This window comes from Dendropsophus ebraccatus, chromosome 6 (genome assembly GCF_027789765.1).
Source record: "Dendropsophus ebraccatus isolate aDenEbr1 chromosome 6, aDenEbr1.pat, whole genome shotgun sequence".
NCBI lineage: Eukaryota > Metazoa > Chordata > Amphibia > Anura > Hylidae > Dendropsophus > Dendropsophus ebraccatus.
In genome coordinates this window covers 120937465-120965191 of record NC_091459.1, presented here as the reverse complement: position 1 = coordinate 120965191, position 27727 = coordinate 120937465, and the positions used below count along the sequence as shown (strand labels likewise).

At 42.6% G+C, this 27727-nt stretch overlaps 2 protein-coding genes across 5 annotated transcripts in view; one reads left to right on the top strand and one right to left on the bottom strand.

Annotated features, from left to right (window-relative positions):
• ELP3 (elongator acetyltransferase complex subunit 3) overlaps positions 1 to 27727 on the top strand; it is a 238387-nt gene that overhangs the window by 74931 nt on the left and 135729 nt on the right. The window lies entirely within an intron of this gene.
• Positions 1 to 27727, bottom strand: part of FZD3 (frizzled class receptor 3) — a 56169-nt gene that overhangs the window by 26808 nt on the left and 1634 nt on the right. For all 3 annotated transcript variants that reach the window (XM_069975782.1, XM_069975784.1, XM_069975783.1), the window contains exon 2: positions 21420 to 21852. In XM_069975782.1, coding sequence (XP_069831883.1) covers positions 21420 to 21638 — 219 coding nt within the window. In that variant the 5' untranslated portion in view covers positions 21639 to 21852. The remainder of the gene's footprint in view (positions 1 to 21419; positions 21853 to 27727) is intronic.

Genomic DNA, 27727 nt, shown 5'->3' with positions numbered 1-27727 from the left:
CCTTTACAAGTATGGAAGGATGGATAGAAAGGATATTGGCACAGGATGGCACATGTGGGGGGGAATATTTTGTCGCACTTGAGTAACTCTGTAAGGAGTGTTTCTTGCTGGGAGGTAAGGAGGATCGCTGCTCGCCAGGGATGGTGGCCTGTGCTGGTGATCAGGATAACAGAGAATATTAGTGAGAAGATCAGTTTTCAGGATATTGATTCCGGGCCAAGCAAACACTGATCTGCTCCAGAGCTCTGGTGCCAAGATGTAATAAACAGGGAAATATGAGAACAGATCATGGGAAATGGTCCTCCAAGATGGGAGCGATCTACTTCGTGGTATTCTATGTCTATGGGGCCAAGTGACTGACCTCCAACATCTCCTATCACCGAAAGGAGAGTGAACAGGAGGATATGGCCCACCATAACTCCTGGCCTCGACCTGGGTTATCTTGGAGTGAGAATGAGGAAGCCTTTTTTTTCTACCCTTTAGGCCCATGCAATATATTAAGTAAGTACATAGAGGCGCATAAACGAAATACTAAGTAGGGCCTATATAGTTATGTGAACTTCGTAAAACTTCATAGCTTCCATGTAGTGAGTGGTAGACAGTGGTTAGGTGGCAGCTTGTGGGTAAGTGTAGGTATCTTATTTTCCTCACCCCTGACAGTAGTACCACTTGCACTGCCCTTATGGTAGATCTACCCCTGCATCTTATATGTAACGCAAACAAGGTGTGGCCTGATCAATGGAGGACACCAATGGCATACGTCCTGACCGACCAACCAACCATCCATGCAGTCCTAGTCATGTCAAGCACTTTAACCCATGCTCCTTGTCTGCAGGTTTTTCCCATGGGGACATTGATTGATTGATGGTCCTAGAATATAATTTGGAGGAGGGAGTATTGTTCAGGTACGTGAGCAGTCAGTCACCATAGGGCGTGGGAGAACCACTGAATCATGGTGAAAAGGTTACAGGGATCTTTGGAAAATGTCCCCTGAACCATATGCACTTAATGGACAACTCTTGGCACTCAAAACCCTAGAAATCTAAAACCTCTCCATACACAATGGTGCATGGTCAGCAGACAGGGAAACAGAGGTTTGGAGACTGCATTATATAGGAGAAATAGGGTTAATTGAACTTCAAAATATTGCTTTAAAGGTGGCCATACATTTTCCATAATCATTTGGCTGACAGTACCCTCCTATCCTCCCCATACACATGATCATTTGGCATGGATGAATGTTCATGTGTTCTCTATAAGGGCCCATTCGTACTGAGTGAAACAGGTTGAAATTAAAAGCGGAACCCGCGCTGCAGACTCGCTGTTCGAATTCTTGCCTGCCCCACTATCTCAATGTGATGTCTCACGTGCCTCCGCTCTAAGAATTGACCGCTCAGAATTTGCACCTGTTTTGCTCAGTGTGAACAGGCCCTAAGGAGGGGAAAGCCACAGCCAAGCGGCTCTCCTGCCGACTTATACTTCTGTAAACTAAAGGGTAGAGAGAAGGGCTGGCCGATTTCTGCCTCCCGACCTTTATGTCTACCAACGGATGATGTTGGGAGGCTGCCATAGACCTTATACTGTCAGCCAAACTCACCAGTGGTGACAGGTTTGGACAACTTTAGTATAAGGTGGATGGGCACCTTAAGGCACCACAAAACAAGGCGATGAACAATATTTGGACTTCAGAATATAAAAGATACTTTCAGCACAGTTAACGGGAGGTATTCAGCTACCCAACACATATATGGACAGGTTTTTGTACCTTTACTGCACTGTGGTTTTAGGAGGTTGCCCATTTTAGAAAATCAATTTTCATGTAGAGCTAATAGAGAGTTGGCCAGATTGAAGAGTGGTAACAAAGAGTGTCTATCTCTCTCTGAAGGACTTGGCCTTTTTTCCATTACACAAACAAGTCATTGATATAAAAGGGCACAGTGTAATGCTTCATTTCACCTGCGGTGGCGCTGCAAGGATATGGAGCACTCACTGACTGTGCACCAAACAAATTACACCTGATCACTGGAATTTGTAGCAAGAGGACACTTTGTGATCAGCCTGTTGTCGAACAAGTAGGAATTGTCCAAAGCTGAGAGCCCTATCGAGAGAAGTCAAGAGAAAGATAACAAAGATCTATTGCTGAAATTCCATACTCTTCCAGGAACTGCTCAGCCATAAAACTCCTAGCCTGAAGGGTATAACAGAAATGAATACTAGGTGAGGCACTGTGGTAAAACAAGTTGTATCCACAAGACCTGGCACCTCAAGTCAGACCATGCATACTTCTCGAAATGTCTCCAACTGTAAGAAATAGGTATACCGAGGTATGATTTATTACCCCAAAGGAAGTATCACCTTCAATGCCATGAACAAAAGCAAGTATGTCCGGGTAACATAGTAACAACTAGACATGCACTAACATTCTCCAAATTCAAGAACGCCCTCTACGATGGTACGTGACGAAGATGGTTATTAGTATGGTTCCCTTTCTATAGATGGTGTTTAGAGTGTCACACAGTAGTCAAGGGCTACGGAGCTCTCCCACAGGTCTGAGGTCTGAGGATTTTTATCAAGGCCACCACTGAGGGCCAATTCCGATCCTTGAATTCAGCCATGTCATTCGAATAATCCTCAAGTATAGTTAGCTTTTCTTTTACCCTACCCAACACCTCTATAAAAAATCTCAAGTAATTATTAGGGAAGGGGGTATCGCAAGTTCTTTTTTTTTTTTTTTAAATAAAGGCCCAAAGTAGGATAAAAAAACACAACGGGCAACTTTCCATGTTCCTCAACGCCTCAAATTTGTCCACTTTTGTTTCAGGGTGAGACAGAGTAGTCATCGCAAAGAAATGGAAGGACGCCTTCCTAGTCAAAAAATTTTTAGCAGCAAACTAAAACAAAGATGACAGTTGTGGACCTTGCCCAGAGTTTTCAGATTGAAATTAACAGGGTCTTTGTCCTTGCTCTGTACCCTCCTCCTCTTTACATTTCCATCTCCGTAGTCATGGGAATCCCCTGCTGCCGCCCCTTCAAGCGTTGCAACAGGCCAAGCTTAGCAAGGGGTGTGAAAAGGGTACCAAGTCAAAGGCCAGATTTATCTCCTGGAAAAAAAAATTTGAATACCAACTTTTGTCAGTTCACAAAAGACTCCGTCACTATGGAAACCGTCTTCTGTGAAGAGGATTTTGTGCACAAAGGGATTGGCATTTACAAGTAGCTCCAATCTTTATTTTCCAAAATGAAGAAAAAGAAGAATGGGCAATAAGTTTTTGAATTTCTTTTTTCATATTTTTTTAATTGAAATAATTTAGCATGTTTAAAAAATATTTTTTTCAATTTCAAATACTTAAATGACTGTTCAAATACTTAAATGACTCTATTCAAATTTAACATAAATGTTTGAATTTGCAAAAAAAAAAAAAAATTGAAAAAAACAAACAAAAACAAAAACTGTTGAATTTGATTTAAAGATCTCCCCAGGTCACACTTCTCCAGGGTGAACACATCCAAAAGGCCCTATTAAACTGCCATATGCCATGAGTATGTAGTTTTGGCAAGCGCTTGACAGGTATACATCAACACTTTATGGCACAAAGCAGTAAAGTACACTATAGTCCACAGTATACTTTTCTTTTACTAAGGGTGCTGTACGCTACTGGATGTTTCAGCTGTATTTTGAATTTACACATTGGAAAAACCTTCCAATATATACCTGGCACAGTGTAAACAGAGTCTGTGATCCTGAACTGCTACTGTGTTCTGCAGTTATATATGACCTAATGAGCATTTTAGTCAGTGCCATAGACATTGAATGGAAGACTTCTATACATATCCCACAGCTGGTCCCGCCAAAATCAGCAGATTTGGCAGACTTTTCTCAAACGTGCGCGGGTCCTTTTAGAAGGGGTGCTACACTCTGAACCCTGGGGCCTGATGCCTCCGGCCCTGAGTGGATCGACTTATTCTTTATACTCTCTGTTTCTTTGTTCTTTAGCGCAAAGCTGCATTTACTTTATAGTTCTAGTGACATTTGCAAATATTTGCTTTATAACCAGAATGTCAAAAAGTGATAAATCTACAACAGAACCCCTGGAAAAAAAAATGTCCTCAGGTCACGCTGAGAGCTAACGCCACAATAGTCAGGCGTGAAACCAGCTTCCCACTGAACTGAAACGGTTAATATTTGCTTAAGTCATAACAAGTTGCTGTGTATATACGCCCCCAAAACGTAAAAAAAAAAAAAAGCTACGTTTTTTAAAAGCGTGGAAAACAATCATCCTGTCCATCGTGTTTGTACAGAAATTTGTCAAAGAGAAAAATCTATATTGTCATGTTTAGCTGGAAGGACCTCCAGGGTTACGGGGTCTGCCTATTTATGGCTGAAAAGTACTTACTGGTATTAGAGGACCCCCACCCTAAGCTGAGGCACCCAACAAAAGTAAGACCCCCGCTACTCACCTTATCCTCTCGTGGACCTTCACAGCCAGCATGCTCGGGGTCCTCTCCTACACCTTGGACGTTGGTGAGTGGGCCGGGGGCTGAGTCTGGGTTGGGAGTCGGTGGCTGAGGAGCCAGGGGGGTTGAGAGCCGGCAGCTGAGGAGTTGGGGGGTTGAGAGCCACAGGGAGGCCGGGGAGGGAAAAATAAGACATCCCCTGAAAATGAGACAGTGCCTCTTTGGAATGAAAAAAAAATATAAGGCACTGTCTTATTTTCAGGGAAACATGGTATGTTATTTTGTAGACCGTCATCTGTGATGTCTAAATGTGTTGGCCATGGCTAATTGTTATGGGTCTGGTCCTATGTTGAGGAAGAGTAGGATGGGACATGTTGGTCTTCAACCTACCTGCTCTTTCGTTTTCGGGCAGTATGGCAGCATGTCCATCCTCTCTTCCATTCAGAACACACAGTCATTCAGCTTAGCATTCACATGTATGTGGTAATCATGAGAGATGGCGATCTTATGAGTATGGCAAGCTTGAGATGAATTCTAGATGTGTATGGTGGTGCCCTAACTCTAGGTTGATCACTGTCAGATGTCAGGGGGAAAATGGATTGGACTGATGGGTTTGATCATGTTTGACCCTTTTGATCTCAAGGGAGACACAGTGCCAAAGCTGCCAGGCAGTGGCATGTGGGGGCATGAGGTGGTCGAAAGGAAACTTTTAGATAGTCAGGGCTTCCACATGTTATTGACATCAATGCATGGATGATCGCTTGTGATGTAGCCAGCTAAATCATCATGTCCATGGCCTGTTTTTTTTTTTTTTTTTTTAAGGGGATGTGCCTATTGGCCAATACCTTACGTAGACCCTACAGTTGGGGATGTTTATAGGGGTGTCGCCTGGTTATCCATAAGCCAACTCTTACATCTATGGGTCTATGGCAGTAGGATAAAGACATAAACAAATGATGGAAGGCCAGACAGTTTTTTTAAGTGGCATTTCGTATCTGTCCATCAGCCCTAAGTGCTTCTCATAAATACGACACGTAACACACCACAAATTGGCTTGCGTTCTATAAGATCACTCACAATGAAGCTGTAAATCTTACAATCCTTAAAAGACTTATATGGCCTGGACCAGACTGGAACCCTTTGTATATATTGTACTAGGATTGGCCAGACTGGATTCCCAGACTGGGAGCAGGTTTGGTTGGTTCTCGACCAGGTCTGGAGACATGGCGACCTACAGCCTGGACTTCTCAGCACGGGCTTTGTGTGATGTCTCCGCTGCTATCAGTCACCACATCAGCATCTTATCTCTATAAAAACACTGCCCCGGGCCTACGTATAACAAACTAACATCACAATACAAGGGCGACATTGTAACACGTCCAGTTAAATGCAACCACACAGAGGGCCGTCATTATCAGGTGTCACTATACATAAGAGGCTTAGTAATTATAGTAATTACAAGAAAAATCAGATACCCTCCCTAAATACAAGTGTCTCATTCTACTCATAGCCATCACTACGACTCCCATGGTGGCTGCCACTCTTCTGTCCTGATCAGCGGATCTGGGTTTCCTGCTTCTTCATCACTTAAAGGGGGTGTATGAACCCTAACCCAAAATCAATTTAATTTTTGCATGCAATCGCTGCTGCCGTGACACAGTGATGCTGTCACTGGAATATGTTATAAGCAGGGAGCTGTTGTATCCCTGAGAATGATAACACACATTTATTGCCACAACAAGCCCAAAGCTTTCATGTCCTCCTTCCTCCAGGCTGCTTATGGTGGTTTCAGGGTGGGAGCAGCGCAGTATACAAATAACGCATATACAACACAAAGGTGGGAAATGGTAAAATAAAACAAAAAACACACCCTCATTATATCATTATGATCTCAGTACTAGTAGTCATTTGTTTAATTTTTATTACTTTTTTATTTACTTTATATACTCCTTTATTGTACTATTATTATTTTACAATGTATTAAATTTTTTTTTATCAAGACTAGCGTACCCCACCCCCATGCACCCCGCTGGATTTACAAAGGGCCGTAGTACACAGCTCTATGCACAGTGTAAATGAAAGCTGATTCGCTAACCAAGCCTATTATACGGCTCAATATTTGTGCAGCAAGGGCTGTATATATATATATATATATATATATATATATATATATATTATTAGTGATGTCTGTGCAGCCCTTGCTGCGTATATAGAAAATAATAAAGTTATACTTACCTCTCCAGGCTCTCATTGTCCTCCTGCCTTTTCCCCACTCACCGCAGCTGCTGCTGACACATTTGACAGGTCACTAGGCCAAATACTGGCCAAGACGGGACAGCACCACAGCCAGAGATTGGCTAAGCTGCCTGTCGCTTCAGAGACAGGTGTAGAAGCAACAGCAGCGGCTGCAGTGAGCAGGGAACATGGCACAAAGACCCCAGGAGAACCTGGAGAGGTAAGTATACATCTTTATTATTTTCCATATACTTTAATCAACCAATGACTGGGCACCTCCTAATACATAAAGAGATATGCAGCCGGCGGGTGATTGTTTTTAAACATGCTGTTAGACCACAATCAGCCGTTGATCGACTCTTTGGCTGATCTACAGTATGTCTTTGTTAAATGGGAAGATATCTTCACTTTCTGTGTAGCCTTTTGTAATGTAGGGAAAAATGCATCTGAAAAAAATGTAAACTGTAAATGTAAATCATTTTGGCATTGTGGTCACTGGCCAGAGGTTAGGCTATGTTCGCACGCCGTTTTGACCCTTTTTCTGAGCTGTATGGTGCAGTTTTTCCAGCAGTTTTTGCTTTTGATCCCTTTTTCAGTAGCTTCCGGCTCAAAAAGAACAGATCCTAAGTGTGATCATAGCCTGATATGCACTAGTAAAACATGTTTCACCCGTAGAAATCGCAATTTGTTGTAAACCATATGTTGTCCCAGAAACTTGTGAAAAAAACTGCAAAAAAAAAAAAAAGAAGCTCAATGCAGAATGCTGAACTGTCCACAATCAAAGGCCTAAAACACCTAATAAATCAATCCCTATGATGCTGGGCCCGGACTTATGTGCGTCATATGTATGTGTTCATACGTTACGGTTGTATTTATGCATCCATTACAGGGATTTTGGGAGACTGCTGCCTTTTTGTGGGGGATCTGAGATAAGGTACAGAACATATAACTAGGAAATAGGAAAATCTTCTTTCATTGGGGGGAGGGGGCACAGATACTGAATACAGTTGTCAGGAGCTGACCTGCCCCAACAAAGACAAAGTAGTGCTGAATGCAGGCAGTGAAATCCCGATCCCAGCAGGAGACAGGAAAGTTCTTCATCCATTGACATCAACAGATCAATAGAAGGATTAGGAAAAGAAAGTTACTTTCTGACAAATTCCAAAGTGTATTCTGTACCCGGATTATGTAATTCTGCACCCGGCAGGGGCTCATATATTCTCCGAAGCAGAAGTCCCTAACCCATAGTCTTCAAAACTACAACTTACAGCCTGTGGCTGTCTGGGCATGCTTGGAGTAGTAGTTTTCAGCTTGGAGAAAAAAAGTCTACTGAACCTCTATGTAAAATTCTTAAAGGAACACTCTTCGAGGAGCTAATATACTGTACTATGCCTAATGCTAAGTACGAGGAGGCGTGGCATGACACAGCTTCTCTCTCCCTGTTGTATTATGCTCCTCCCCCTTAGGCATAACATAATGTGTCAAAAAAAGAAAAAATGGATGACCATTTTGAGAACCATTTTATTTTGGCTCTTCCACCATACTGATGTGAAGTCCTTTAAGCCCAGACTCGACGACAAGGCTTGATGTTCCAGTATGGCAGCACTGGGGTCACACATTTGACCTAATACAGTGCATCTCAGGACGTCCGCTCCATGTGCCCCATCTCTGCTGGATACAGCTCGGCATGGCAGTGGGAGTATTGATCAGACGTTGGACAATGGAACAACGTATTAAAGCAGCAAACGCTGGAAGGAGGGGAGGAAAGGGGGAGGGTGCAAAATCCCATTTTACCACTTCATTGAAAAGAGATGAACAATGACAATGGGAGCAGTGTGTGTGCACAGCGGGGCGGACAAGGTCTATCCATCCTGAAGGGAGAAAGGCAGACAACAATGGCTTCCCGTCCCTTTTACCAGACTGCACCACTCTCCCTGATCTCTTACAGAGACATTACATATCAGAGTATTCTCCCCAGTTATAAATCACAAAATGTGAATATTAAAAAAAAAAAAATTTCATCAGCTTGGTAATGGCATCCATCAAACCTATGAAAGTAAACACTACAAATATGATTGTAAATATCTATTGAAAAGGAACTCTCTTGGGACTCTCACGGTTGTCTTCATTGACTCCTCTGGTGTCTACCAGTCACATCTGAATTTTTTAAAGTTGCCACCCTTCATGGGGACCATAACAAGTGCCGAATAGTGATGTGTAGGCACCAGGGTAAGATCATCCCCACAACAGCCAGTCTCCAAAGAAGGACAAGTGGTGCCCGAAGACTGGACCATGGGGGGGGGGAGGCTTATTGAGGTGTGCAGAGGAGAAGGCTAGCACAACTGGTCTGATCCCACAGAAGAGTTGCTGTAGAGCAAACTCCTGAAAAACTTCAACGGCTGATTGCTATGTATGGGGCCCCACTTACTAGTCTCAGCGCCCATTGTCTTTCTAGTGTTAGGTCTGGAGTCTCATCTGCTCCAGAGAAGATGGACAAATTAAATGGGACCATGGAGCTTGTTAAGGAACAGTGGCCATCTGGTTACATAATGTTGCATGGGCCGTTCACACAGCTGGGGTCTTTGGGAAACAGAAAGACAATAAATTATATTCTTGATATAACTATGCCTTGGAGGACTCAATAGATAATACCTTAGTTTCCCTGTGGAGGCACTGTAGGGAATATGCACGTTGCTGTTAACAGGATAAGACCTTCTAATATATATAAATTGAGGTTGCTCAAAGTGGATGACCACTGTTGTTTTGTTTTCTGTTTCAGTGACATGAGCAGGCCATCGTTCTCTGTTATCCGCCACTGCTTCATTTATGTTCCAGGTAGGGTAGTTAATCGATGAGAGATTTGGGTTTTCGCCCGCGCCCCTCCCCTACTCCGCTCAACACTTTATAAGTAATGTCAGACAACTTAAAACAAAAATAGGGCGTTAGATCATTTACCGTTACGGTCAGAGCGTGAAGCTCCATGGATCAGAGATCACTGGCTCTTTAGTCACTCATTATACAAACGTTATGAAGTCGTAATAAAAATCCCATGTATCCTAAACCTTACAATAAGGGTAGATATACAAGTTGCAAAATATTTTTTATTCCCCCCCAAAATTTGCACAAGTTTTCATTAATGCTTGCCAATTTGGGCCAGGGTGGGATGGGGGTAGACTATTCTCCATCTTCTTCTCCATCCTTACTTACATGTATACAAATTTATGTGACAACTGGACGGTCAATTAGAATAATTATAGTCAGAACCACATTTTTGGATTTTTTAAAAATTTATTAATAAAAAAAAATTAAGCTACTGTATATGGCATATGATAGATGACACTGCATTATGTTAACAAATATGGGTCATCATCGGCCATCAGGTACCACCCAACTGGGAAGAAAAATTTGGCCATGTGTGACACCTTTAACAAAATGTCTGCCACCATCTATCCATTTGACAGGTACTCTTTTACGATCAAGAATGAGATGAAAAACCATGCTTGGGAACAGGGCTTAGATGATAAGCTAAGTTGGGGTCAAGGATGAGAAAGGAGCCATACTGTGATCATGAATGCGATAGAAACCATGCACAGTGCAAGAAGTGAGATGGAAACCTATGCTGGGGACTTGGGATGAAATGGAGAGCCACACAAGGGTCCAAGAATGAGATGGGGAGCAATGCTAAAGAAAAGGGATGAGGTAAAGCGCCATGCTGGGGACCAGGAATGGGATGGAAAGCCATGTTGGGGACCAGGAGTAACATAGGGAGTCATGCTGGGGACCAGGAATGAGATGGGGAGCCATGCTAGGGACGAGAAATGAGATGGGGAGCCATGCTGGAGACCAGGAATAGGATGGGGAGCCATGTTGAAGACTAGGAAGGAGATAGGGAGCCATGCTGGAGCCAATGAATAAGATTAAAAGCCATGCTGGAGACCAGGAATGAGATAAGAGAGCAATGCTGGAGAGCAAGAATGAGATAAATGAGCAATGCTGAAGACCAGGAATGAGATAAATGAGAAATGCTGGAGACCAGGAATGAGATAAGTGAGCAATGCTAGAGACCAGGAATGAGAAGGGGAACCATACTGGGGACCAGAAATGAGATCCATGCTCTGGATTAGAAGTATGATAGTGGGCGAGACTGGGAACCAGGAATGAGATCAGTATCCTTGCTGTTGACTATAAGCCAGATGAAAGAAATGGTGATCAGTAATTCAGCACACAATAACACATCAGTCCAGGCAGTAGGATTCAAATGCCAATTACTTGGGTTAGTGTGGACCCGACTTTTCAGCAAGTTTGCTCATCTCCAGTAATCTAGATACCACACAGCTTTAAGAGGAACATTGTTGTTTTAACCAGATAAACCAGAATAAACTGATTCCTTTATTTTAGTGATACGGTCACGTAGCCATACATTTCTGACACCGTCTGGGTGTCGGCCATCTTGTCAGAGACGGTACGACAGGTTTGTGCAGTGCACTGTATGGGGGAAAACAGCCCGAGGAGGAAACGTATAGGCCATAAATCAATTGCCACAGAATAAGTGCTGGAGGGCAACACGCAGTAGAACGGGTTCATGGCTTCCCATGGGCAGCCTGTATAAAGTGATTTGCTTTGGGTGATCTCTGCAGGACGTTATCAATAAGTGTCCTGTATTGAAAATGGGGGCTATACTACAGAAAGGGGGAGACCACCGGACTTTAAGGCCGGACAGGGAAGTCCCAGTGCTCCACACACTAACTACAGAGATTTCCGTCTTCTTGTCCATGCATGTTGTCTGCGGAAGGGATGAAGACACTGACTAATCAGTCTGTATTTGTTTAGGCGTCTGGTCTGGGATCAGTAGTCTGAGAGGAATTTAGTCTGGGATCTACATTCATTTAAAGTCCTGGTCTGGGGTCCATATATGTTTAGGGGGTCTGATCTCTGGTCTATGTGTTTTTAGGGGGTCTGGTCTGGGACCTGCATGTGTTTAGGGAGTTTGTATATGTTAACAAGGTCTGGTATGGGGTCTGTATATATTTAAGGGGTCTGGTCTGGGGTCTGTATGAGCTTAGGGGGTCTGTCTGGTCTAGGGTCTGTCTGAGCTTAGGGGGTCGGTCTGGTCTAGGGTCTGTCTGAGCTTAGGGGGTCGGTCTGGTCTAGGGTCTGTCTGAGCTTAGGGGGTCGGTCTGGTCTGGGGTCTGTATGAGTTTAGGGGTCTGTATATGTTTAGTGGGTTCAGACTGAGATTCATATATGTTTAGGGGTCTAGTCCTGGATCACAGCAGGTATAGTTGGGCCACCTGGGGCGGTCACGCTATTACGTGCACGGGCATTGGCCGACATCAGTGCGTGCGTGACGCTACATTCCGTTGCTGTGGACCGCGCCATTGTGCGTGGCTAATTACAGAGGTGTTTGGCTTTATGGATAAACATACTAATGCAGGTGTGTGAAGCTCTGCTGACCAATCCCTGACAATGTAGCATATATATAAGGTCCTCTGGCTCTCCCCCTCATTACTCCCTGAAGAAGCGGTGCGAAACGACGTTGGAGTGAGGTGGGAGGCCAACGGACTGGGACAGTTTACGTTTGGGGTAACTTAGTGGCATGTGCAATATTATGTATGGTTATTTTTCTCCGTTCAGCACATCAAGGCAATAGAGCACTGGCACTTTATTTAAAACATGTACTGATGCTGAATGGGGTTCTTTATTTTGTTTACCATATGCACATGCACTTTGGATTATTATATAGTCACGATAGTCCCAGTAGTGAGGTCTCCCACCTCCAAGGTCTTGTATTTTAAATGTTGTTTTTGTGATGGAAATTAATAAAATTGTAATATTTGCTTGATCTCATTTGTGAGTGATTTTTTGTAGACACTAGATTGGATACACAGTATATTTATTGGTGTCATCTGCTTGAATCGATACTGAGTATCAGCTAAACATAGATTGTTTATTGATGCAATTCTCTAGGAATATAGGTGTTTGCTACTCTTGTTTTTTGCATTCTAGAAAATTGTTCCACGATGGATTTACGCACTAAAGACAGTGAATGGACACTGCAACTATCGCAAGTTTTTAATGATGGCGGCATAGGACAGGCGGAGGCACAGGAAACAGTGGAGGTGCAGAAGACCTTACGTGATATATGGCACAAGAGAACTAGAGCATGGTGGAATCGAGCGGCCTTAGAACAATATGTGGCAAAGGATCTTGTACCCCGGGGCCTAAGGGTTCAGGTACTACCCTCGTTTGCTGTAGACGATGAGAATATAAAGAAAAAATGGGAGGAGGCTTGTGTACAATGTTCACGGACATTTATGTTATTGTTAATTGGAATAGAAACTAAAAAGGTGGAGGCCATGGAAGCACAAATGGGCATACTCCAGGAACAAATTAAATCTACCCTTAGTGGAGAAATGGTTGAAAAATTTGAAGTCTCCCTTAAAAAAGATCTACAAAAATGGGAGTCAGATATACAAAACACCAAGGCCAAAAAGTATCAAAGAGACGTGAAAGATTATGCTAATGGACAGGTCTTCAGATGGAGACAGACGGGGACATTAACAAGAACCCCCTCATTAACATCATTGACGAGTAATACCTCACAAATATCCAGTGCAATGTCCACAGACTCCACCCTGAGAGGAAACTATAATGCAAGAAGAGCAGCCAAACGGAAGGATTTTCGGGCCATGGAACACACTGATCAACAACAACTGAAGGTAATGAATTTATCTGACATTAACCTTTCTCCTGCACAGGTTTCAGTATTGGAATTGGGCCTGACATTTAGCCCAGTGGCTAAGTTTGATAGGTTTACAGCAATAAAGGATTTATTTTTGTTTGCCAGGAAGCTTCTATTGAAGAAACATTTTTCAAATAAACAATGCTTCTCCCCTTTTTTTGCAGAGGAAGAATTGGAGGCGCTAAGAGCCTTGGAGGAATTGCTGATGGAGCAATCAGAAGGGCCTAGCAAATTTCCGGATCACATTAAGAAAAAATCGACCACATTCCCACCCCTGTCACTGAGTCCGGCGGTAGAAATATTTATAAGATTGGTAATGGAGGAACTAGAACAGATATCTGAACAACGAAGGTATGACAATCTAGTGCCTGAACAACGTATAGCATTGATGGAACTAAGTCGGATGAGAGATATAGTGATTAAACCAGCGGACAAGGGGGGGAATGTGGTAATTTGGCCCGTAGAGATGTATGAGCGAGAAGTATGGCGACAACTTAATGACAAAAAATGCTATAGAAAATTGGAAACCAATCCCACAATTTTGTTCCAGAAACAATTGGGTATAATCCTGGACCAAGCACTCACTACGGGGACAATAACCAAAAGGGTATATGATGGCATGAGGGTAGAAAATCCGGTCATACCAACTCTATACCTTCTACCAAAGGTCCACAAAGATAAGAAAAACCCACCAGGTAGACCTATAGTGTCGGGCCGAGGGGGGTTATGTGAAAAAGTATGCCGTTTTATTGATTATTATTTGAAATCCCTAGTGATTGCTCTTCCATCTTATATTCGCGATTCTACTGAAGTACTACAGAGAGTCGAAGATGTGACTTTGGAAGATGACATGCATCTGGTATGCTGTGACGTTGAGGCATTGTACACCTGCATCGAGCATAGTCAAGGCCTGGAGGCGACACGTTTCTTTTTGGAGATGCAAGGTATGGATTTAGAACTGAGGGAACTGATTTTGGAACTCTTAGAATTTGCTTTGACCCATAATTATTTCACTTTTAAGGATCGCTTTTTTCTACAAACGCGAGGAGTTGCGATGGGGGCGACTTGTGCGCCCTCGTACGCAAATTTATTTTTGGGATTTTGGGAGAGATGTGTAGATCTCGGTGGACCTCATCCGGGAGGTGGCTCGGTCGTCTCCTGGATGAGGTTCATCGATGATATTTTCTTTATCTGGCAGGGGACGAGGACATCGTTGGAATGTTTCCTGCAGAACCTGAACTCGAATGAAAAAAACATTCGACTGACGTGGCACATCTCAAGACAAGAAGTGGAGTTCCTGGATCTGAAGATACAGGTAGGTCAGGAGGGTAAACTACAAACCACACTATTTCGTAAGGAAACGAGTGTTAATGCACTCCTTCATGCCTCCTCAGCGCATCCCAGACATACCATACGTGGAATACCAAAAGGCCAATTCATCCGTACTAGACGTATTTGTGACAAGGATGAGGAATTTGAGAGACAGGCAGACGACATGAAAAAGAGGTTTCTGAAGAGGGGGTACAAACATAGAGATGTTGAAAAAGGTTATCAATATGCAAGATCATGTGACCGGAAAGAGCTTTTGATCCCCAAACCACGGCCAGAAGGAACAGGACAGTTGCGGGTTATCACCAGTTACCACTCAAGATGGCAGGAAATGGTGAGTGTTTATAGGAAGCACTGGTCAATACTGAAACAGGACAAGGATATAAGCAGACACATTCCAGATGCTCCTCTGATCACCGCCAAACGTGCCAAAAATTTGGGGGACATCTTGGTAAAGAGCCACTATGTGGCCCCTAGATCTCCATACATCTTCCATTCAAAGGGCCCCAAATGGGGATGTTATGAATGTAAAAAATGTACAGCTTGCCAGTATATCAATCCTGGTGATTATTTCTTTGATTCCACAGGGACCAGGCAATACAAGATTGTACACCATATTACTTGCCTGACGGAAAGGGTGATCTACCAAGCCTCCTGCCCATGTGGCTTATTATACATCGGGATGACCTCACGCCAACTAAAAATCAGAACCCTAGAGCATGTTCGTGACATCAAGAGAGCCAAATTAAACGACAGTACCGGTACTTTGGAATTTGAGAAGTTAAAGCCTATACCGAAACATTTTCTGGAAGAACATGGAGGAGATCACAGAGGTCTAAGAATCAGAGGGATTGACCGTGTTAATCTTGGGATCAGGGGCGGAGACATTACCAAGCGCCTCTTACAGATAGAGAGTAAGTGGATTACAACACTCAAGACTGTCCAGCCAAGAGGACTAAATGAGAGATTCTCATTTGCCTGTTTTCTTTAATGAGTGGATGTTTGTTGTGTTCACCATTACCCCCCGTGATATTTTTGACAGGAGATATGCTTCTATATCTTTCTTGTATTTGATTAGGATACACTGCTCTATGTCCTAATTTCTTCATTTGGACATGATCGTTTGTCCCTCAATTTTTCATGATCTGCTTTGTCTCTCTATTCTCTTTACCATTGTATGAGTCTAGACCTGACTTCTCCTTGTCATATTACATTATTGATACATCTCACTCATCTAGGGATAGGTTTTAACTAGTCACAGTAGTGTGAATCATCTAACTTAGGACATTCTTCCCTTTTATCACATCTGTACCTCACATGACATCTACATATACCTATTGCATGAGATGAATATCTTATATATACCTATGGTATGAGATGAATATCTTACCATACGCATTTAAGGATTATTTCTTTTTGGCTCCGCCCTACCTTTGCCGACTCTGTTTTTAACAATATAGTTAAGTATAATTATTTATATGTATTTTGGACCTGTGGTATAGAGGTTTGGAGGACGCCACATTGTCATTTAGGTTTCTCCACACATTCAGCGATTCAATACTAGGTGGTACTGAGTATGTAGGGGAATTATATGCAAGTTGCCATACATAGTTATCAATTTAGGAATACGCAGAGCATACACTATTGCACATAGAGTTAATCCATATGTGATTTGATACCACCGATATACCATTTATATACTTTTTGATACTACCGATATACCATTTATATACTATTTATGTACACATCAGTAGGATACACATATATACACATATATCATTGTACATTAGGCCTATCACATTTGCACATTGATACAATTCACTGTCTTACATTCTGTACACTTAATGTATCTTCACAATTCCATGCAATTAATGCATGGTTCAGCGTACCATTATTTTTGCACACAATCATTTCAGCACTTGCACTTTAATATTTTTTCAGCACTGGCACTCTATTAACTTTTCACTTCCTTCTATACTCACCTTCACCATTTTTTACTCTTTTGACATATGCACTGGCATTGCACATTTTGACACTATTTATGCATGGCACTTTAGTTTTGCATGGTTTTTTTGCACTTTTCACGTTTTTCATGCATCACCAGGGATATATCTATGTTTATATAATTTCTATTCATGCCTTGAATAATACAGTACTAATGATGATTTTTATGGATCCATATAACTATTATGATTGGTGGTACTCAGTGTGGTGTCTTATATTTTAGCCTCCAGCACCTCTGCCCCACTCCAAGATGGCGCCTGTGTTGTGTGCGGTCTACTGCGCATGACCCGGCGGCGATGGCGTGGTGACGCAGCACCGGGATTGACTGATGGCGCACGGCGCCGGACGTCACTTCCTGTTCTGCGCGTCAGGCTATCGCCGGCGTGTGATTGCGGAGGAGGACCGCCATGTATTCTACAACACAGCAGGTATAGTTGGGCCACCTGGGGCGGTCACGCTATTACGTGCACGGGCATTGGCCGACATCAGTGCGTGCGTGACGCTACATTCCGTTGCTGTGGACCGCGCCATTGTGCGTGGCTAATTACAGAGGTGTTTGGCTTTATGGATAAACATACTAATGCAGGTGTGTGAAGCTCTGCTGACCAATCCCTGACAATGTAGCATATATATAAGGTCCTCTGGCTCTCCCCCTCATTACTCCCTGAAGAAGCGGTGCGAAACGACGTTGGAGTGAGGTGGGAGGCCAACGGACTGGGACAGTTTACGTTTGGGGTAACTTAGTGGCATGTGCAATATTATGTATGGTTATTTTTCTCCGTTCAGCACATCAAGGCAATAGAGCACTGGCACTTTATTTAAAACATGTACTGATGCTGAATGGGGTTCTTTATTTTGTTTACCATATGCACATGCACTTTGGATTATTATATAGTCACGATAGTCCCAGTAGTGAGGTCTCCCACCTCCAAGGTCTTGTATTTTAAATGTTGTTTTTGTGATGGAAATTAATAAAATTGTAATATTTGCTTGATCTCATTTGTGAGTGATTTTTTGTAGACACTAGATTGGATACACAGTATATTTATTGGTGTCATCTGAGATTCATATATGTTTAGGGGTCTAGTCCTGGATCATTATGTGTTTACGGGGTATCATTTAGGGGGGTGTTTCATATGTTTAGGGGGGTCTGGTCAGAGGTTTGTATATGTTAAGGTTTTCTGTCTTGCATCTGTATATGTTTTGTGCATCTGGTATAGGGGTCTGTATGTGTTTAGGGGGGGGTATGATCTGTGTTTAGGGGGGGGGTCTGGTCTGTATACAAGTGGTAAAGTGGGTATAGTCAGCTCACCTCAGTAAATGCGCTCTGGTCACAGTTCATTGATGGAGGGTGCACGGTTCCAACGATAGCCAATCGTGATATTCATAGGAGAGGTAAAAAGCAAAGGTCCCGGCACTCCAAGGTCTGGTCTGTAGTCTGTGTTTAGAGGTCTGGTCTGTGACCTGTATATGCTTAGGGGTCTAAACTGGAATCTGTGTATGTTTAGGGGTTCTAATCTGAGATCTATATATGTCTAGGGGTTCTGATCTGGAGTCTGTATATGTTCAGGTGGTCTGGTCTAGAGTCTCTACAGGTTTTTACAAACTGGTCTGGAGGTTCTATGTATTTAGAGGGTCTGGCTGTGCTATGTATTTGTTTGGGGGTCTGGTCTGGGGCACATATGTGTTTATGGTGGTCTGGTTTGTGGTCTGTCAAATTAAGTACAAATAAATCATAAAAAAAACTCATAGAAACCCTAAAAAACATACACCCCCAAAAGTCCTGCCTTTGCTCTAGGGCGTCTACGTCTTCTGTCTCTGAAGGAGCAAGAACAACCATTTTGTCCTCTGGACCGCCACAGTATAGCAAAACTGAGCTGAGGCACAAAGTGCCTTATGTCTTACTGAGGTTTCTAATACAATATGTATGGATGAACATAGGAATTTCAGTGGGCGCACCATGCAAAATTCCTTCTGAACACAAATACGACATTTTGTATGGAGAAACTTAAGTCGCCATTGTCAGATCAAGATCACAATGACAGCGAATCATCGGATTAGTAAATACAGGCCGGATACATCATCACCTGTGGGCAAATCATCATGTCAGGGCACAGGTGGTGAATAGACCCATTCAACCACAACGTCCTATAATCCGATGCTTGATGTGGTCCAGCACCTGGTTAATAACCACCTACTTTGGGTTTAAGCTCATGCATGAGAATCCTTCCATTGTGTTGGATCCACCTCCCATTGACTGCCTGGATTTGGTATGTCCCACTATGTCCGGCTATACATTGACTGCGAAACAGGTGCAAGATGCTCCAATTTCCTCCTGTAGACCTAGGACCTCTTCACCACCACCATCACCTCCCCTACTGCTTCTCACCCTAAGGGCCCTATTCCACCGGACGATTATCGTTCGCATAATCGTTAACGATTAACAATCTCAAACGACCGCTATTGCGAAAGACCTTAAAACGTTCACTCATTTCCATGGAACGATAACTGTTACTTATGATCGTATTTGCGATCGTTTTATCTTCGCTATTTGTTCGCTATTGCGTTCATATCTACTGTGAACGACATCTTATTCAATGCGAACGATTTGCGAACATTTTGCGAACGAGCAACAATAAAAATAGGTCCAGGTCTTATAAAGCGATCAACGATTTCTCGTTCGGTCGTTAATCGTTAACTGCATTTCAACCGAACGATTATCGTTTAGATTTGAACGATTTAACGATAATCTGAACGATAATCCTCCGGTGGAATAGGGCCCTAAGTCATGACGGTTTCCACCAATGTAAGAAAAAATGTACATGGTGCCAAAATCTTATAAATCACATGTTGAAGGTATGCACCGTATGGAGCTTTATGCAACACTATGGTTACAACCTCGCTGAACAGCAACAAACCATGCATTGTTTAGCACCTTCTCTAACTTTTTAAAGTTATGTCGAGGTTATGGTGTTTGGCGTTGGTGTTTTCTTACATGGAAATGGCCCTAGAATGAACTGCAATTTCAGGAGGAAGTACTCTGTAATTGCCATTGTTATGAAGGTCTCAATTTGTTATGAGGTCAAAAAACATGACAGGGAAAAAAAAAAAACAGATGGCGGCTTAGCTATAGGGGGAGCGGAAGATGTAGTCACACCTGGTTCATGATAACTGAGAGGGTTCAAAGTCCTCGCCTCCACTGTGTACTGGTGGAACCTTTCATCTTACAGTCTCCAAAAATATGTATAGAATTTTTAATAAGAAGATTCAGTCCAAAAATATAAAAAAACCATTCACTTGACATTAGTAAGTTCAAGTTTTGTGTAGCAGATAAGGAAGCATGGAAGATCCTGTCTTTCCTGGTGATCAGGTCAGAAGTAAGAAGGCTTTGGAACAAGAACAAAAAAAGTTGAACCTGACAAAAATACAGTGTTCAAAAAGATCAAAAAATATTCTAACGTACACTCTATCTTCAAAAGGAGGAGAACCCTCATCCAGGGTCTCCAGTTGTCTGGCAATCAACAACCTTAAAAGCAGAGAATGCAATCAGACAGGTTCTTTTTACCCTTGCAAGAGCAGGAGACGGGGACTGACAGACCAGGTTTCCCTTACAATGGAGAGGGCATCAAAACGTCCGCCCACCTAACCCACTATTATATACATTATTTACAGATGTCTTACAAATTTTTTATCCACTGTTGGACTTAAATACAATAGAGGTAAACTGCCCATACAGGTAAGGCAAAACCTGGTCAAAATGGCCTCAAAATGTGATCTATTGTGGTGGATCTTTATCGGAAAAAGTTGGTTAAAAATACAATGGAATCCTTCTGTTTTTTAAAACTATCTCCCTGTTTGACTATTCTACTCTGGCAAGTTGTTCATACAACTGATTCTATGGAAGTCAATCAAAATCTTATGCGTATGACCACCTGTAGCTTCGGAACTTCTTATAAAAACCATAAAAATGGGGTGTACGTGGTCAGGCTGGCCACGCCATCCTGGTTGGTTCCCAACGAGGGGCGTGAGACCCTAAAAAGAAACCCTTGTAGGTAACAAAAAAGCCATTTATGCCCATTTTGATTTGTGTCTACTCTGTGAAGGTATCTCATAGATAAATAAGCTTTGCTCGACATGCTCTCCTACCTCAAATGTACCATAGACCCAAGGAAGCAGGATAATAAAAGGGGGTATACTAGAAAGTTTCTCTACATCCCTATTGTTTTACATCCTAGTGAAGGTATCCTATCCTATCTTCAAGATAGGAGGAAACAGAAGAACCCAAAGAACCCATGTCAACACAACCAACACTCTCTATAAAGGTATAAACTCTGGTCAGATTTGACCGGAGAACATGAGTCTTTCGAAACTGTGCCAACCACTGTTTAACATCACATTATTTGATGTTAGTTACAAATGGCACTAACAAACGCTGGGGATCTGGGTTGAAATCTGACCAATGGATTATGTGCACATGGTTAATGGTTCCCCCTTTTTTTTAGAATTTAGGATTCCAATGACCATGTCCCTGGTTCATATAAATATTTGAATTTGACTCTTATTAAAAACCGACACATACAATACGATATATATAATGGTCTGAATATTACAGGTAAATAGATTTATCATGGAAAATAACCACACAAGCTCTCACCTCCATCGCCAGGGCTGCAGTTTGCTGGTCATAGTGGTTCAGCAGATTGGGCATGAATGTCGAATTATAGGGAAGGTCTTGACACATCCTCAGTATAATGGGCTCACAGGCAAAGAGACTGTGCCCCATAGTTTGGTCAGAGAGCGCCACGAAAAGCCATATGAGGCAAGAAATCCTATAGGTAGCCATAAGAAGGCCACAGGAAGCCATGGTGGCCATCGGATACTAGCTGTCCCTTAGAGTTGAGCACAAGGACAGCATTCGACCTGAAGATGTCTCCAGTTCCTGTCGTTCATAGAGGGATGTCCAACACATTTTTAATTCCAGGCGATCTCTTGCTGGATTTTCCTGTTGCTCTTCTAATCTTTGGCCGCTAACCACCCTCCCAGACCATCGTCTTCATGGTAAGAAGCAGATTTCAAATCTACGTGACCTGAAGGCATAAAAAAAAAAAAAAAATAACAAGTTAAAGCTGGTTACTGCTTTTTAAAACACAGCACAACATTAAAACACAATTTAAGCACATTAATGATTATGAAACTACTACTAAAGAAGAAAAAACAGCTCTAATCCTCTATAAGCCAGGAACCGATTATATAAGCACCCAACAAAGTATAAAAATGTATTAGTGGTCACACACAGCATAATACAGAGCCATAAACACTAATGTACACATCCACGTAGAGGCAGTATTATAGTAGTTTTTTTTGTACATAGGAGCAGTGTTATAGAAGTTAGCTTCCTATATATAGGAGCAGTATTATAGTAGTTATATTCTTGTATATAGGAGCAGTATTATAGTAGTTATATTCTTGTATATAGGAGCAGTATTATAGTAGTTATATTCTCGTATATAGGAGCAGTATTATAGTAGTTTTATTCTTGTATATAGGAGCAGTGTTATAGAAGTTAGATTCTTCTTAGCTACGGTGAGGAATAATCCACAGTGTAGTATAATAATAATCCCAGTGATAATCCAGCCCTGCGATCCCGGGAATCCCGCGCTAGATTCTTGTATATAGGAGCAGTATTATAGTAGTTATATTCCTGTATATAAGAGCAGTATTATAGTAGTTATATTCTTGTATATAGGAGCAGTATTATAGTAGTTATATTCTTGTATATAGGGAGCAGTATTATAGTAGTTATGGTTCAGGGAAGAAAAAGAGCGCTGCACCTCACACCTATGGCTGACACCAGTGCCTCTCGGCTGCATTAAAAACATCAGAATTTTGTGTATGAATTGATCAAGCCACACTGCCCCATTATAGTGGTAATACAGATAATTTTCCTGTTAGCTTGTGAGCCTAATGATTGAAAGGGCCCTGACAAGACCGGACACCACTCCTATAGGACAGCGATGCGCTCAGTGTAGATATCATTTCCCTTTTCCGGCTCCTCCTGGCAGTGAGTACATGTGATGACAGAAGAACTGGTGAAAGCTTTTCCGGCAGGGAATGAGTTAACCAGGATGTGCTATTACGCGTAATGCCAGATTAGGCATTAATCCAGTGGAAACAGGATGGGGATTTTCTCCATTCAGTGAATATGTCTAATAATACAGGTGTGAGACTGGCGGTCCATATAGGAGGCTGGGGGTGATAATACACACAGGATACGCCTGGGGCTGCCAGTCAGTTGCTCAGTATATAAATATTAAAGGATAATTTGAAGTATTTCAAGTGTGATTGTCAGTGATATGGGGTCTTCAGAATGCTGACCTGACTCGTGCCCCAGTCGGGTCCCTGAGGCCTTCCAGGTCTCTATCTACCTCTACAGCTGGGGGGATCCTGACTGAATGATGGAATTAGGCAGCTCCTTAGATCTCAGACAAAGCGATGATGAAAAATGAGTATTTACAGTCACAGAATTTGGCTCCAGGATGGTTTATCCTGGGAAATCTTGCTTATGTTATTATAATAATACTATAATAGACAGGTGATAATAAACAGCATTGCTTCTATGGGTCTAAGGCAGGGATGGGGAACTTTTGGCCCTCCAGCTGCTGCAAAACTACAATTTCCATCATGCCTGGACAGCCAAAGCTTTAAATGCAGAAACTTCAGCACAAGTGCCAGCCTATTCCACAAGAACCGGCTAAGTTGCCTCTATAAGTGCCAGTCACAATGTCACTGATGTCAGTGCAATTACCATACCGTACCATACAAATACCCTCCCACTGCCAATGGAGTAAGGCCAATTCCCATTATAAGTGTCAACCACGATGCCCCAATATCAGAGAAGTACCACCCATGTTGCATCTGGTGTCAGTTCAATGGCCCATAAAAGTAGCAGCCACAATGCCCTTAATGCCAGTTATCTTACTCTCACAATTACCCGCTAGTGTGTAAACTGCTATGCACACATATTGACTGGCTGGCATCCTTATGTGGTCACTTCATCCATTGCTGATGGTACTGGGCAATACAGACGAAGATCAGGGCAGATGACAGTCATAGACGATGAGATTGGGAACGGTTGAGGGCAGTATGCCAGCTATAGAGGATGACATCGGGGCAGGTTGAGGGCAGTATGCCAGACATAGGGGATGAGATTGGGGCACGTGGAGGGCAGTATGCCAGCCATAGAAGATAACTTAGGGGCAGATGGAGGGCTGTATGCCAGCAATAGAGCAGGAGATCGGGGTTGGTGGGGGGCAGTATGCCAGCCATAGAGCAGGAGATCAGGGTTGGTGGAGGGCAGTATGCCAGCCATAGAGCAGGAGATCGGGGTTGGTGGAGGGCAGTATGCCAGCCACAGAAGATAATATGGGGCAGATGGAGGGCAGTATGCCAGCGGCAGATGATGAGATGGGGGCAGGTGAAGAGCATTATGCCAGCCACAGAAGATAAGATAGGGGCAGATGGTAGGCAGTATGCCAGCCGTACAGAATGAGATCGGAGCAGGTGAAGGGCAGTATTTCAGCCACACAGGATGAGATTGGGGCAGATCGGGGGCAGTATGCCAACCGCAGAAGATGAGGCCCTCTGCTTTATATACATCACAGGAGGGAAGTGACAGGTTCAGCACAGGAATCGCCCCCATCATGGGATTTTCTCGCAGGGAATTATCCGGCTAACATGATCATTTTTAGCTGCTTTAAAAGGATTAGAAATATCTCTGGATTTCATTTGCATTAGAATATTGAATAGTCTCCTGTTCTGGAATGTTCTGGGCTCAAATACCTCACAAGTATATGGGTGATCTCAAAACCTACATGGCCACCATGGTCAGTACATCTCTCAGCTTTCCACGAATCTTGCCCTGTTATGCAGTAATGTATCACCTCATCCATAGCTAAAGCCATTCAGGAGCCAGGGAAAGTTGGGTGACAACCCTTATTAGAGCGGTAATGGTTGTCACTTTGGTTGTCACCCACGACGGCTTCCACCCAAGCTGTCAGCCTGGGGATGATATACAGTGCTGGAAACCACCATTGCCATCCTCATATATCATAACTATGCTGCGATGTGCTGCGACTGTCACGTATGTGCTGCAAACAATCTACTAATGACATACCAGGAGCGTGTGGACGTGTGCAATGACATGCACCCTGCAGGCCGGGGGACACCCACCCCTTACCTATAGACTGTACATATACATATCCAGTGCACATATTTACAGGCCGGGGGGCACCCACAACATGGCCGTCCTTACCTATAGACTGTACGTATACATACATATACAGACAACTGTTATATACAGGCCGGGGGGCACCCGCCACATGGCCGTCCTTACCTATAGACTGTACGTATACATACATATACAGACACCTGTTATATACAGGCCGGGGGCACCCACCACATAGCCGTCCTTACTTATAGACTGTACATATACATACATATACAGACACCTGTTATATATAGGCCGGAGGGGTACCTACAACATGGCCGTCCTTACCTATAGACTGTACGTATACATACATATACAGGTGCCTGTTATATACAGGCCGGGGGCACCCACCACATGGCTGTCCTTACCTATAGACTGTACGTATACATACATATACAGGCGCCTGTTATATATAGTTTGAGGGGTACCTACAACATGGCCGTCCTTACCTATAGACTGTACGTATACATACATATACAGGCACCTGTTATATATAGGCCAGGGGGTACTCACCACATGGCCGTCCTTACCTATAGACTGTACGTATACATACATATACAGACACCTGTTACATACAGGCCGGGGGGCACCTACCACATGGCCATCCTTACCTATAGACTGTACGTATACATACATATACAGACACCTGTTACATACAGGCCGGGGGGCACCTACCACATGGCCATCCTTACCTATAGACTGTAAATATAAATATATATATATATATATATATATACACAGGCACCACCTACTGTTACATAGCCTACACAGTGTAAATATGCATATAAACAGGCACCTGCTGCTCTACAGGCCGGGGGACACCGACCACATGCCTACTGTTACATGGCTTTCCCTACCTATACACTGCAAGTATACATATATACAGTCACCTGCTGCTATACCGGCCAAGTAGGATGTGGATATTAATGTGGATGGTGATAGAATCTACTCTAGCTCAGGCTTTGGGCCTCTGTCTCCATATCTCAACAATGTCCTAGATCCAGAAGGAGGACTGCTGCATTGTATAGAGAGAGAGTGCATTTTGTATAAAAAGAGTGCATCATCTACTGTATATAGAGATTGCGTTATGTATATCCAGAGTTCACTTCATATAAAGTGTGCATCGTGTTCTGTATATAGAGTGTATCATGTGTATAAAGAGTTTACTATGAATATAGTGAGTGTTTCATGCATATAGAGTGCATTTGAGTGTGCATCGTGTACTGTATATAGAGAGTACACTGTGTATTTATTGAGTGCATCGTGTATATAGTTTACTGTGTTTATAGTAAGTGCTTCATGTATATAAAGAGCATTTGAGTTCATCTTGTATATAGAGTACACTGTGTATATACTGAGTGCATCACGTATATAGAGTGCATTTGAGTAAATCATGTATACAGAAAGTGCACTGTGTATACAGTGTGCATCATGTGCTTTATATAGAGTGCATCATGTACTGTATATTGAGAGGACATTGTGTATATAGTGAGTGCATCATGTATATAGAGAGTGCCTAGATGTCTGTAGCCGTGACACTACTGTGTCATGATGCACAGTGTATACAGAGACTACTGTCTGTATATATAATGCTCTCTTTATATACATGATGCACTCACCTTCCACACATGTAGATGTATTCTCTCTCTCTCTCTCTCTCTCTCTCTCTCTCTATATATATATATATATATATATATATATTGCACTCACGATACACACATTGCACTCTCTATATAAATGATGCCCTCTATAGATACACTATAAACTGTCTGTATACACAGTGCACTCTCCATATACATGATGCACTCACAATATACCCAATATGCTCTCTATACATGACTTACTATATAATTATGCTCACTTTATACATGATGTCCTCTTTATATACACAGTGCACTCTCTACATACATCATTCACTCTCTATATACACAGTGCACCTTTTTTTTAAACATGAAGCACTCACTATACACACAATACATGGTGCATTTCTATACACAAGGCTTTTTCTATAGACACAATGTACTCTATACACATGATGCAGCCCCGCTATATACACACAGTATTCTCTCTCTATATAATAACCCTTTATAGTAAATACACATGACAGTCTCTATATACATGATGCTCCTTGCACAAACATAATGCACTTACTATATACACATATGCTCTCTATATAGACAGTGCACTCAATATATACAAAACAGTATACTGTACACTGTATGCCCTCTAAATACATGATGCATACAATACATACACAGTATGCACACTATATACATGATGCATGCCATATACAGTATATATATATATATATATATATATACATACAGTATGCTCACTATATATACAGTGCACTCCCTCTCTATACATGAAGCACTCTTTACATACACAATGTATTCTCTACCGTATATACATGCTGTATACACTCCCTATATACACCGTTTCTATCATGCACAGCTTCCCAAAAATCAATGTGCTATAATTCCCCAGTGGTGACTCACCCTCGTATAATGTTCCCGTACATTATAATGAATATATCCAGCCCCAGGCCTCGTCCACACATTACAGCATTACTATACATTATCCATGTGTAATAATCCCTATATCATTGCACCTCAGGCTCATTCTCAGCCCTAGGCCGCACACCGATATAATAACAATAACAGGGCCACGTTACAGTGTGTCAGCATGGAGCCATC